The sequence below is a fragment of the Epinephelus fuscoguttatus genome, linkage group LG10, assembly GCF_011397635.1.
Source record: "Epinephelus fuscoguttatus linkage group LG10, E.fuscoguttatus.final_Chr_v1".
Taxonomy (NCBI): Eukaryota; Metazoa; Chordata; class Actinopteri; order Perciformes; family Serranidae; genus Epinephelus; species Epinephelus fuscoguttatus.
This window is the reverse complement of record NC_064761.1, coordinates 31,489,202-31,503,311: the sequence shown is the minus strand read 5'-3', so window position 1 is coordinate 31,503,311 and position 14,110 is coordinate 31,489,202. Positions and strand designations below refer to the sequence as shown.

General features: G+C 43.7%; 2 protein-coding genes across 3 annotated transcripts in view; one reads left to right on the top strand and one right to left on the bottom strand.

Annotated features, from left to right (window-relative positions):
- zgc:92140 (uncharacterized protein LOC447854 homolog) overlaps nucleotides 1-14,110 on the top strand; it is a 670,238-nt gene that overhangs the window by 321,572 nt on the left and 334,556 nt on the right. The window lies entirely within an intron of this gene.
- The window catches only part of ssbp4 (single stranded DNA binding protein 4), a 121,715-nt gene that overhangs the window by 73,865 nt on the left and 33,740 nt on the right, over nucleotides 1-14,110 (bottom strand). For both annotated transcript variants that reach the window (XM_049587241.1, XM_049587240.1), the window contains exon 4: nucleotides 13,575-13,659. In XM_049587241.1, the coding sequence (XP_049443198.1) occupies nucleotides 13,575-13,659 (85 nt within the window). The remainder of the gene's footprint in view (nucleotides 1-13,574; nucleotides 13,660-14,110) is intronic.

Here is a 14,110-nt window from a genome sequence, read left to right as displayed (position 1 = left end):
AGCACCACTGTTGTTATCTTTCGCAATGAAATGAAGTCCCACTTTGGACTGTTTCTGCCTCTCCACTGTGACTTCTTCTTGTTGCAAGTGTCCAGCTTTTAATCTGGACTAATATATTACAGCCTTAATTTTAGTTTTTATATCATTGGTTTTGACTTTATATTATCCCTGGTGTTTATTTCATCTTATTTTATTTTATTTCATTTTATCTTATTTCATTTTTATCTTATTATTTTATTTTATCTTATTTGATCTTACTTTATTTTATAGACTTTATTTTTGTAGACTTTTATTTATTGATTTTTTTAAAATATTTTTTTCAAGTCTGCAAAACTGCATTCATAGTTGTTTATGTTATTTTTTATTTTTTTGTATTTGTTTTAATTTTGCTATATGAAGCAATGTGGGCTACATGTTTGTATGAAAGGTGCGTTACAAATAAAGTGGAGCTGAGTCTGATGTCATTGTTTTGCAACGCACAACTGAAAACATGCTGGCATCAATAAAAGGAACTGATAAACATAGACGCATACGATTCAGATGGACCAGATAATTTGGAACCAGTTCTCAATTCCCATCCCTACAGACAGATGTGGCGGGTGTAGAGAAGAAAGGCGGTAAATACGTTTAGTAGGAAAGTATGAGTGTGGCTGACAATGATCAGAAGACACTTCACCAACAGGTTTTTAAGGGTAACTGTTGCAGAGGTTTGCAAAGGAACCGTTTTATCATTTTCGTGCATTTTGATCTGATGTATGACACACTGCCAATCAATTCACATAAGGCGGGAACTCTGTGCCACATAGAAGTATACTGGCACATCTCTGCAGAGAACTCCATAGATGTGGAGCATGTACTGTAAGAGCACTGTGATTTTAGGTGTTAAAGAGCAAAAGAAAAGCTGCAAAGGTGCACAGGTGGATGTGTGTCACAGTAGGTACAGTTTTACAGTAGCGCTAACTAGAGGAGTAAAGGTGTGATGACTGAAGGAAGGAAGAGACGAGGAGATGATAAAGGTATTGTAACTGACAAAGACACCAAAGAAAATGAGGGTGCAGCTGCTGAAGTTAAAGGTACACTGAGAGAGGGGTGAACTGATGAAGTTGTAGTATTAAAAAGGGGGGAGGTTCTGAGGGTGCAATGGCTGAGAGAGAGGAGAGCTGAAGGAGCCAGGTGTGGCAGCAGCCACAGAGGTAATCAGTGGGCCAATGGGGAGTCATTCCACTCAGAGTGAACGGGCTGCCGAAGTACCTGAAATAAAAATAATCATTACACTGCATTAAAGTCACTGTCTGTAAATATACCCTGGGCAGCAGTAAAGCACGCTCACCGTGGCCCCCGCCATCTTGCACACCTTAACGCGCACGCATGTGAATATGTAAAAACACACACGCATGCAAATAAAACAAAATGCAAATATTTGCGAGGACGTGAGTGCGTCTCTCTCTCTGCACAAGCAGTGAGAAAATCAGCGAGTCCCCTGCTGATTCTGTGCATTTATCCCGTCATTACAAAGACAGGCTTTTAACAGAAACAAACTGTTCTCCAAATATAACTCAACCAGCTCAAAGCACATTCATTATCCTCCCCCCCATAACTTATAAGTGTTATTTTAGCAACAGAAACCCCGACAGAGGCTTGAACTGGATCTCTCTCACACATTTATTCTGCCTCTCAGTATTGCTGCCTTTGGAAAATGGGGATTAAGTCTGCATTTAGGAGAATTTGAATTGCAAATAAGGCTTTGTAATTGTTTTAGTCTTTAATCCTAGCAGGGAGGGCCTCAGTGTAATGCAAAGTTGAGACAGGCGAACATCTCAGGCATTCATCTGAGGAAGGACTGTGTTTGTTTCGCCACTCGGTTCAATGAGACTTAATAAGCAGGGTGTCCGAACAGCCCCACACACACACACGTAGACAAGTACATATGCATGCACGCACAAACACAAGCAAACACACTTCTGAACACGCGCTTCAACCCATGGGCTCATTGATAGAGCGGCCAGTTTATTTTGGTTGTGAGTTTGGGTGCCCAGCTGGTACTTGAGACTGGTGGACTGGCAGAGCTGTGCAGCAGACAGCAGACACACACACACACTGAGACACACACACACACGCTGTGCCAGGGACACACTGTGCCAGGCTGCGACGTTTGCCAGCTACAAGCCTGCCCACTGCCACAAAGAGAGGCAGAGGCAAAGGAGAAAGGGCAGTACAGAGTGTGCATGAGTGTGTGTGAGAAGGAGGGAGACTGTAAAGAGCGGACAAAGACGTGAGGAAGAAAAGAAAGACGAGTGACAGACTTTAAAAAAAAGGATTGTTATAGTGTTTAAAAGGATGAAACTGAGACTCCAGAGTGTCGAGCAGAAAAGCAGCTCTGACTTGAGGGAGGAAGTGAAGCTGAATTCACTTATTAATCAAACATGTATGAACTTCTCAAAGCAATTCAAATCTACTGCATTTGCATAATAAGTCGTTCAAAAACCTGATGGGACAAGTGGTACTGTGACATGTGAAAACAAGCATGCAACATGTAGTGTAATCAAACAGACGGGAGGGAGGGGAAGTGAAAGCTGCAAACTAACTTAATGTTTGCTTCAACTCATGACATATGACATGCATGTTTGGTCACTGAAAAACCAAATCAACAAATCCCCCATTAGTCGACCACAACGTTCTAAAGCACCAACACCATCAGTGCTCTGTGGTGGCAGCAACAGCAACACAAGGCAACACCTTGAATTTTCACCACAAAACACTTTGAGAAGAAGCTCAAAATCTACAAAGACTCCAGCACAAACTGTCCTGCAGCACCACATGTCAAGGTCACTTTCCAAAATCCTTTTTTGGATCACTCACTTTTACAGTTTCAGGTTGATTTTCTTTCTAAAAGTTCTCTGAACATTGTTGTCTGACCGCTCTGGCAACAAAGTTTACGTGAGAGAAGGTCTGAGTTGAAGAAAATGTTGATATTCATACTTGGTTTAATGTTTCTATACTCGACACTGTTCTTAAAGGAGAAGTTCACCCACAAAATGACCATTTGTATATCAATTACGCACCCCGTGTTGTGTTGAATTTATGAGGACAGCTGTGTTTTTCTTGCCTGCCTCAACGGTAAACAGGGAAATCCAAAAATGTCAAACATTCTAGATGAATTGAAGTAAAGGGGAGTCGCATTTAACGGCAAAACTACATCATAACACCTGTTTACAAAATCTTTCTGTAACCGCTATCCTGTTAGGGGTCGCGGGGGGCTGGAGCCTATCCCAGCTGACATTAGGTGAGAGGTGGGGTACACCCCGGACAGGTCGCCAGACTTTCACAGGGCTGACACATAGAGACAGACAACCAAGTCACCAACCAACCTAACCTGCATGTCTTTGGACTGTGAGAGGAGACTCTAGAACCTGGAGAAAACCCATGCTGACACAGGGAGAACTTGCAAACTCCGCACAGAAGGGCTCCCCCACCCTGGGTTCGAACAGGTACCCGCTTTCTATGAGGCAGTGCAGTATAATCAACTCGTCGTGACTCATATACAACTCAGAATAATCAAAGTCTCATTGATCCAGACATATTCACTCGAACCTTACTTTTTGAGAAACTTTTGCGCACAAGTAATGTGAATGAGTAAGTGCTTGTTTTTGAACTCTGCTCGTTCATTCATTCATTCACTGAGCAGAGTTCAAACGCGCGCATGTGCCCAGGACACTACTTGTTCGTGCGCTAGTCTGTTTAGTACTGAGGATACGACTGGACAACTAAGACTTGGGTCACACTGCAGGAGTTGTCAATGTCTTGATATAGTTTTTCTGTTGTTAAACATGCCCCCTTTACTTCAATTCAAGAATGTTTTCTGTTTTGGATTCTTCATTCTCTGGAGGCATGAGAGAAAAACAAAATTTTCCACAGAAATTAAACGTAACGTGGTGAGCAGTTGATATACTGTACAAATGGTTGTTTAGTGGGTCAAGTATTCATTTGAAACAGATTATGCAGTAAAACCATGTCACAAAAGGCTTTTATAATTTGAGAAGGCCTTTTAAATTTAACAGGTTATATCTAATATTTGTGGACTGCTGTGCACACATACATGTACATATTTAAAGCACTGCATGTATACTGTATGCAGTTCTTTTTTCTGTCAAAGAATCATGAGCGAAAGTCTTGATCTCAAACATCTTGACTCCTGTTAAATCCATAATCTCGCAGCCTTAAAAGTGTCCTCACACACTCTCACAGAACGTCCCAGTTCCTCATTTCCTCCACTCACACAGTTTGCCAAACACCAAATTCCTCAGCGGACAGTTAACGTGCGCTCCCGGACTTGTACAACAGCAAGCAATCAAGCTTGACTTGAAAATCAAACTTTTCTCATATTATGTCCACCACAGCAGCAGCTCCAGTGTGAGCTGATTTAATTTAGGGACCTGGCGTAAAGAGAAGGAAATGGCTTCTCAACTCTCCCGAGTTAACCAACAGGAGTGTGTGTTTAAAGATAGGTTTCACTCCCTGGGACCCGGCTGACAATCCTTGTAACCATCGTCAGTGTTTTAGACCTAATGAGGAACGGCAGTAATGGAGTGCTGCTCCAAGCTTCACTCTGGGAAGAGAGAACAGGGAGCTACGCAGCTGGAAAAGTCGGCTGGAGACGAGCGTTTCGTGTCACTTTGAAGACAAACCTGCTTTGAAATTACTTTGTAAAACAGTAAAATGCTCACAAAAAGTTATCGCACGTTGTTCTGCCCTCTTCTTGCACATTTAGGACACAAAGTTATGAAAACACAAAGTCAGTGCAGGTTGCCAAAGGAAAGTTCAAGCTAAGCAGAAGCATCATAATTGCAGTAATTTATGTCATTTTGTGCAGGACAGGGTCTCCTCACACAATGGATAAATGGATACTGTAAGTGGAAGTGGTTTGGGAGTCACTAGTGTCGGTGAACTTCAAAGATGGCGAGAACGAGAGCGTGTGTGTGTAAATGCCTGAGCAGGAGATGCAGGCTTGGCAGGAGAAAACATCACAGACAAGACGCCACAGACAGAAGCACCTCCGGCACGGAAGGTCGCCCTCGAACTTCAAACCCCCTGACAAATTGCTCACTTCAATTCTCCACAGTAAACTGGTTACAGTCGAGGCAAACAAGTGATGAATGTTGCTTTTTTTAATTATTGAACCATAATCTATTTCCTGAAAATGACTAAACTGAAACAGAATTGGCAGCATTCACCCTAGTTTCACTGAGAGAGATAAACAAATGCCCTGAGGAGTTTCTACTATTTCCCAGAATGTAGTATTCATTTAAAGCATGCGTTTAAATTTTATGGATGATGATGTTGCAACTAAGAGGGCATTCATGGGTAACTGGGTTAGGGAAATTAAATGGGACTGGGTTGGAAATCTGCATGCAGGGAGGGAAAGTAAACGCTGCAGGGTTTGGCTTCTACAATAACTTTGCTCAGGCGGATTCGTGGCGTTTACGCTGCTCTGGCTAGCAATATGCACAGCATAGCTTGTACCAAAACTCAGATAAACTATAAAAAATGCAGACTTCAAAAAGAGTCCCCGGTGTTTTCAGACACCTCTTTCTTCCCGCACGCTGATACATCTCCCTCCCTTCCCCTCCAACTCCCTCTTGCTCCCCGTCTCTCCTCCTCTCCTCCCCTCTGTCGCTTGTCTTTCTGTCCCCCGGTTTGTTGTCTCCATCTGTCTGTCTTCATGTCTGTCTCTGTCAAACACAGATCCAGGAGCTCATGCTTGCGGAGTCAAGATCAAATGCTAAACCACAGCACATTTTAAGCTTGCCCAGAATGAACCTGCGAGGAAGGGAATCATAAACAATATTTGATCTGCTGCTTCTGTCACTTCCAGACCTCCAGCCGAACACACACACAGCTTGAGGGCAGCACTTTCAGGCTTTGTTGCTTCCCTCAGATAGGGAAAGGTATACACAGACAGAGGAGCCAACTGGCCTTTTTCATTTAGACGGTAACAACGGTAAACAACGGCACACAAAGACAGCGTCCTCTCGCTCAACGCCCGTCTGCCTGCAGCCTGCACTCCACGCACTGTTTGATATTAAAAGACGACACAGGCGCAAACGGAGGAGGTGGGGGGGGGGTCTGGAAGATGGAAAGACAGATAGAGACGGACAGAAATGGAGACACAATGTTGTGGCATGCCGTTTGTGTGTAGGCTATATTTATAACAGCCAGGAGAATCTGTATAAAGAAGACATCGCCGTGCCAACGCCAACTCCATTCCTCTGCTCTCTTTCTCTTCTCCATCCCTCCATCCATACCTACTCTGCCTATATTATGGATGTTATTATTATTCCTGCATGTCGTCATGTCGCCCCCGCTTCTCTCCTTCCCCCGAGCAAGAAAGCGGGCACTACTGGCACCCAGCCAGATTACCCAATCAATCTCCTCTGAGAGAGGGGGAGGGCGGCGGGAGGAGAGGTGGAGGGAGGGAGGCAAAAGGAGAGAGGGGGAGGATAAGAAAGACAGCGTGGAACAGAGAGGAAAGGAAAGAAAGAGCGACCGGGGGGGGGGGGGGTGTTGGCGGTGAAAAAGACCTGAGAGGAATTGAAGCAGGAAAAACGGTGCAGGATGAGTAAATTCTATCTTTTGGTAAAAAAAGAAAAGGACAGAGACAAAGACAGCTATGAAAGGCTTCAGCAGACGTGTGGCGTCAAAATTAAGCGAGCGAGCACCTGGTACGGCAACACGGGGAGTTGTGGAGATGGAAAACACACACAAAATCACACACAGAGTCCAGACAAAGGCTTGGCCATCAACGGTTGTTTACAGAGTGCAGCTCCTCCCCTTGTGCCACCTGTTACTGTGGTCCAGCCTAACAAATGTTTAACCCTCTCAAAGAATCCCCAGGCAACAGCCAACAGTGCGCCTCCATCTATCTACTGTCTGCACACTGCATGCTGGGAACGGATCAGATTAAGGGCTTCGACTAACAACTATTTTCATTTACCTTTTTGTTTAGATTAATTGATTTACAGCTTAAACAATTAGCTGTTTAATAAATAAGTCGACTGACAGAAAATATTGATAATTTATCCTTTTCATTTTTCAGGCAAACATGACAAAAATTTGCTTGTTACAGCTTCTCAAATGTGGAGATTTACTCCTTCTGGTGTCCTGTATGACAGTAAACTGAATATCTTTGACCTGTTGGTCTGACAAAACATTTGTAGACGTCACCTCACTGGGAAAATCACAATGGGCATGTTACACTGACATTTTGCAGACAAAAGTAGGGCTGACGAAGAATTACGGCACTCGAATCAGATCTGCTTGTTCAATACGGATATTCAACTATTCATTCCTTTCGTTACCGATAGAGTTTCAATAGTGTTCGGCAGGATGTTCAGGGTGACAGCGACATTCATGTAATATAGCAAACAAGCCAAGTTCGCCCTCCGAGCTAATGCATGCTAACTATGCTAACAACAGATCAAAAATGTGCAACAACATTTTTCCTGACAGATATCAAACAAAAGCCAGAGACTGTGAGGTTGCTGTGAGGTGTAAATTCACCACTGTTATCTCAGAGCCTGGCCAGGTAAAGCCGCTCTTTCTCCAGGCAGCTGCCTCCATCTCACTCAGACTCACCCTGGGTCTGGGTCCACAGGTGCCTGTACTAGAGGGAGCAGTGTGAAAAACAGGAGCTACATCTAGGGACTGATATGTCCCAAGATAAAGCGGCACACTCATTGACAAAAAACGACTGCTCAACTTGAGGAATCTCAGTCAAATGAGGGGTCTCTGACTGATAATTTGAATCTTTGAATTTCAGAGGGCAGCCCCAGACAAAACGATTAATCAATGATGAAAATAACTGCCAGTCGTAGTCACAAATTGAGCAATCATTCAGTCTACAAATATCACAAAACTGCACAAAATTCCCAACACATATTTGCAGAGCCCGACATGACAAGCTCAGATTGCTCATTTTGTCCAAAAATGAGTCCAAAATCCAGATAATTTTAATTTGTAATGATTTAAAAGAGAAACAAATTACAAATCCTCACATTTGAGAAGCTGGAACAACTGAATATTTGTTATTTTTGCCAGAATTAAATGACTAAACGATCACTATAATCTGATTTGAATTTGAAATGATCCTTTCTATTAGAACTTTGTTTTATTCTCTTCTGTACTACGACCAACAGAACAGAATTAAACTAATGAATGAGTGGAAGACCCCTCTCTCCTTAAAGTACCCTGGCTTTTCATGAATCAAAGTCCTGGATCATGAGGCCCTTCATGATATTAAAGACCAATCATAGACACAGAAACATAAAATTACTTAGAAAATGAAAAGACACAGGGTTACATAGCAGTATCAGTTTTACATGATGTCAGATTTCACCTTATCAGTGACCCTGTCTGTTGTCCCCTGGCTTCTTTCTTTCTTCATATCAAAAACAATGAAAATAATATTTAGAAAACTAATAAATTATTATTATTACTTTGAAACTAACCATTTCAGATCAAATTCACACACGTATTTACACCAGCTCTCCCTAACGCGATCTATTTTTGTTGCTTAGACGAAGATGTTTTCGATGCCCTTGTTTGACTCTTCCATCTCAACCATCATGACAGTTCTCGTCAACAAGCTGAGAGCTGAGTGGAGTCAGTGAAGCACTGCGACGTGAATGACGCACTTGTGGCACTAAATCTGTGACACTCCGCAGGCGGTGAACCCGGATTGGCATGAATCGCAGATGTTTGGGGTTGCGACCTCTGGCTGGGGCAAAGCAAAATGTCTGCAACAACAAGGCCGAGTGTATCGCTTCCTGAAAGACTGTTTGTCTGTGATCGCATGTGTGTGTGTGTCAGAGTCAGAGAAAACAGAGACTCATTCTTCTGGCTGCTTTAATGTGAGCAAGAATGTGTGTGTGTGTGTGTGTGTGTGAACAAGCGTGCCTCCTCGCTCGTCAATATGTATGCTTTCTTCATCACAAAGCTCTCGTCCTTTAATCATTCATATTGAGTTACTAAAGACGTGCCATGTTCTTATAATCAAACACGTTTCCTTAACAAAGTGCTCTTTTGAGGAACATCCAAATTCCAGCAGAAAAGAGGACTATAGCTGTGCGGATCTCTTTTAGGAAATAAACATGATTAAACAGCAACGTGAAGAGGAAGGACAGAAACACAACTCCAACAATTAAGACGACAAGAGAGACCACTTAAATTACTTTACAGAGGTACAAGACTTCAGGCTGTTCCAGCTCTTTATGATACAGTATCATCTCACTTATTTTGAGTGTGTGCATTCTTTTGCATGTGAGTGTGATACGCACACAAGCGTGGCCGCATGTGCGAGTGTTTACGCGCGAGTTCGAGTGGCTATGATAGCAGATTCGCCATCCAGGGGTGAAGCCAACAAGCGATCCAGCCAGTCAGAGGCCTCCAGTTCTGGGAGTGTGGCCAGGGCTCCAATCCCACCACATTCCCCTGGATTAGCTGTCAACCAGTCCCCAGATCTGAGGATTAGCACATTATATTCCATTATCTTTCCCAAACTGGAGAGTCCACAAAGTCTACATCATCGCTCACAGCGGGGGCCAGTAGGACATGGCTGAGTAAGAGGTGCCTTCAAACTGGGCCAAATTGAGCCAAACTGAGCTGAGCCAAACCAAATCTGTAACTAAGACTGTACACTGGCTCAATGTTGCCTAGCAACCACATTAGTTCCAGGAAACAAATAAGCAAACTGTATTTCTAAATATCAGTTTTATAGCACGGCGTTGATATTCTCTCACTGTTATCCACAACAAACTGACAATGTATCCAGCGGAGAGGACTATAAATTATAAAAAAAAAAATAAAAATAAAACATAAATAAAAACAAACCAATAATGCTTTATCTCGCGCACATTCCTCCTTCACTACTCCTGCTGAACGACACACAGAGCGGAGCGTGTGCGACTCCTGGGAGCCGTGTTGTTTTTCACTCTGTGATCCGGGGGGACTAGGGGGAATGAGGGAGCCGTTATCAGCAAGGGGCCGTGATAGAGACTTGATCAGGCCGTCGGTCTGCGGGGACCAAGGAGCCAGAGTTAATCAGAGACAGACAGACCCCTCATCACCCTGGGGATTCACACGCTTCGACCCTGACACTCTCTTTCCCTCTCTCTGTCACGCAAACACACAAAGACGCACACACACACACTCAGTAACAGTCACAAAAGTGCGTGTGCTCACACACACCTACATTTTACTGCTGTCAGAGCCTCTGCCACACCCTCGGAGCACACTCTTTACCATTGACTGTCACTTTGGGGTAAATCTTAAAAAGTTCCAGCATTTACAATAAACACAATCAAAGGGGGAAAGAGTACAATTATCATATTCATTATGAAATAGCATCACTACAAAGCAGCGGCCCCCTGGGTCAGTCATTGCTAACTCATGCTGTGCAGCCAAACACTGCTAAGAGATGCATAACTTTATATTAAAATCAAGTGAAGATCCAAAATTTTCCAAAGAGAGCAAATACATGGATCTGCATTTAGGGGCAATGTGTAACAAAAAGATGCACAACAAGACATTGAGACATAAAGCTGTTCTTAAAAGGATACTTTGCAGATTTTCAACCAGCTTTGCATCATAACAATATTTGTAGTATGTGTGAATAAACCTCTCTCCACCTTACCAGCTTCCAGCTCAAATATTTTTGCCGTTTCTCAGGCTGTTGCTCTAACTACAGATTCCACATTTTCGTATGCCCACCGCCACGGACACAAGGATTATAGAAGTGGATCGAGAGATATCCGCCCATCTCTTGCACTCTCTAAAACTCAAATGGTAAAACTAGGCAGTGCAGATAAAATACAATATAAACCAAACCATAAACTGTTACTGTATTGCTTATTTCTCACCTAAAATGTTCTTTGGAAACATATTTTAGTGGTGGGGTGCCATACTTTTCCTGTATTGTGAAAACAGAGGCTGAAAAACTGAGATCAAACAGTAAAATTTTGTTACTGCTTTGATTTCAAAATGTTTTCAGAAACATATTTTAGCTTATTGTTTAACTGTAATTTGAGATAGCTTGTTGCCAGCCAGCCGCCATACTGTTTCCGGTGGAAAAATGCACAAGCTTGCATTATGTCTCCCACCAGTAAGAGCGTTTAGTGGTCCAGTGCGCCGCAGTGCATTCTGGTAGTTGTGGGTTTTCTACCTCTTGAGCAGAAGCAAATGTCACAGCGAAATACATCTTTAAAAAGTTAAAGGCTAACAACTAATTCCATCCATCCATTTTTATTCGCTTATCCGGGGCCAGGTCGCAGGGACATCCCTTTCCCCAGCAACACTTTCCAGCTCCTCCTGGGGGACCCCAAGGCGTTCCCAGGCCAGATGAGATGTATAATCCCTCCAGAGTGTCCTGGGTCTGACCCGAAGCTTCCTACCAGTGGGAAGTGCCTGAAACACCTCTAACAGGGGGCGCCCAGGAGACATCCTGATCAGATGCCCGAACCACCTCAACTTACCCCTTTTGACGCGAAGGAGCAGCAGCTCTACGCCGAGCTCCCTCTGGATGTCACAAGCTCCATCCCTATCTCTAAGGCTGAGCCCACCCTTTGAGAAAACGGAGGAAACATTTCGGCCGCTTATACTGTATCCGCGATCTCATTATTTCGGTCACTACTCAAAGCTCATGACCATAGGTGAGGGCTGGGATGTAGATGGACCAGTAAATCGAAAGCTTCACCTTACAGCTCAGCTCCCCCTTCACCACGACAGTCCAGCACAGCACCTGCATCACTGCAGACACCAAACCCAGCCGCCAACTCATTCTTAAATCCATAATGTTTGACCAACAGATCAGCCCCTTCATACAGACAGCTCACACCCTCTGACCTCCTGAACTTGGTGTGTCAAAGTTCAAACATTGCCTGAATCCCTACTACACAGTTTTTCTGTTAAAAACAAGCTCATAGCATCCTCCTTTATTCCAACACATCAATTCCAACACCACAGTCACATTCTGTTTATTCCCTCTGTGGTCACATATACAGCAGCATTAGTGATACCAGCTCCCAGCTGACTGATTCATGAATCCAGAGACTAAAACACTTTTAAAATGTCTCTTTTTACGGTGGCAGAATTTGAAGCTTGATGTTCAGCCATATATTGACCCAGCCTGTCAAACCGGAGCCGTTAAAGAGCTGACACGCAGGTATCCAGCTGGCCTACCTCCGGAGAAAGGTGTAGGAAATTATATTGCATTTAGATTAATTAGACACAGTTGTCAGATTTAATTAACTACTAGGTTTAATTAACCATGTAATTAATCTTATGGTGGTCCAACACATGCACACACACACACACAGGAGCGGGGAGTCGTGCCCGCGCACACATGCGTAGTACATGCACAACAAATGTAATCTGTTCAGCTGACAAGTGCTCACACTTTTTCTGTCAAACCTCATAAGAGAGTTCAACTGAATGGGTGACTGGCTGTGGGCTAAAACAGCCCGAATGAAATGTGTGCGGTGAGAATAGCACCTCTAATCCATTACAGGTTTCACTGCTGCCCAGGTGGAACGATAATCTAGTAGTTGAGGCAGTCTGTCCAGTCAACATCCGAACACCCGTGTAATCCTTATTCAAATACGTCTCAGGCAATAAAATGCAAATATTCAATATAGAGCTGGCAAAAAAAAGACATTCATGGAAGAGTATAGAAATCCATTTTAAAACCCCAAATGGTCATTTGCAATAATGAGAGCTGCACCAACAAAGCCTGTCAATTGTAGCTGATCCGCTCACACATCAACCAGCTCTTGTGTGTGTGCATGTGTTCGATAGGTTACTGATCAACTGCTCCAGCTCTTCAGAAGATGAGAGGGTCAAGAGGGCCGTGGACCCTGACCTTTCATTGCCCGTCCTGCCCCTGCAGCCACAGCTAGCAAAGCCTGTCCAGCTCTAAATGTGTCCTACGTGTATACGTAATGTTTGTGTGTGTCTGTGTTAATGTGCTTGTGTGATCAGCCAGCTGCTTTATGTGCTTTGACCTTTGCTGAAGCCTTGAGTGGACCAATAAATAGCCAGGCAGTGCCGCGACCTTTTACCTCAGGCCGACAGTTTTGCCGAGACCTGAGGGGTCAGGGGTCAGCGTTTGAGGAAGTGCGGCCAGCAGCTGAGCTGCAGCGCTTGAAAACCAATATCTGACCAAGGCTGATCAGGTGAAATGTGGCAGAGTGGCATGAAGACTCTCGATTAGACTTTAAAAATTCAAAGATGGAAGTCTAAGGGCTTTCCTATAAAATATAGAAGTGGTGTTCATGGGTGCTGCATTTTTTAAAAGCATGCTACATCAGACGTCTGGCTCAGAGTCTCTCCCATCCAGAACAGAGGCTGCGGCAGGCAGAGCAGACATGTCAAAACAAGAACCTGCAGCATTATCACAGAAAGAATAGACCCTTCTCTGTGATGCACCCTCTGCATGTGACTGTATGTGCTCACAAGCGAGCGGTAGATGCGTGCATATTTGTGCGCCCTCATACACAACTGAAGGGTTGGTTAAGTTCACTCACATAGTCATGGAAAGCCTTGGCCTCGCTGGAATGTTCACATGTCTCCCTCCGGTCCGGGGCAGCGCAGTACAGATCCCAGAATACACTGTGCACACAGGACAAGAGAGCGACAGCAGTTAGACACTTCACAGTGTGATCCAAACACATATTACGTTCCTGGTTTGTGTGTTTCTGAGGTGGATATGGCTGCAGTGAAGACACATTTGTGCACAATGTTCTGAGTGAAAGTGGTTGAATGAACTGATGGAGGTTCAACAAATCTGCTTTATGAAGTGGAGCTGGGAATGTTTTAATACAAGCTGAATAAGACACAGGCACAACACTGAATTATACACTTTTTTGAGTAATATAAACGCATTTTTCAGTTACTTTAACAAGACAAATGTCTCAGAAACATCAGTGTTTAAAAGGATGACTTTGTACTCTGCATTCACAAGAGCCCCTTTTTGGGATGCTGTCAAAGGTAAAGTGAATCACTGCACAGTGGGAGACTCGTGTCAATATTATTTGTTAGGTTTTTATTCATTTAATCACAA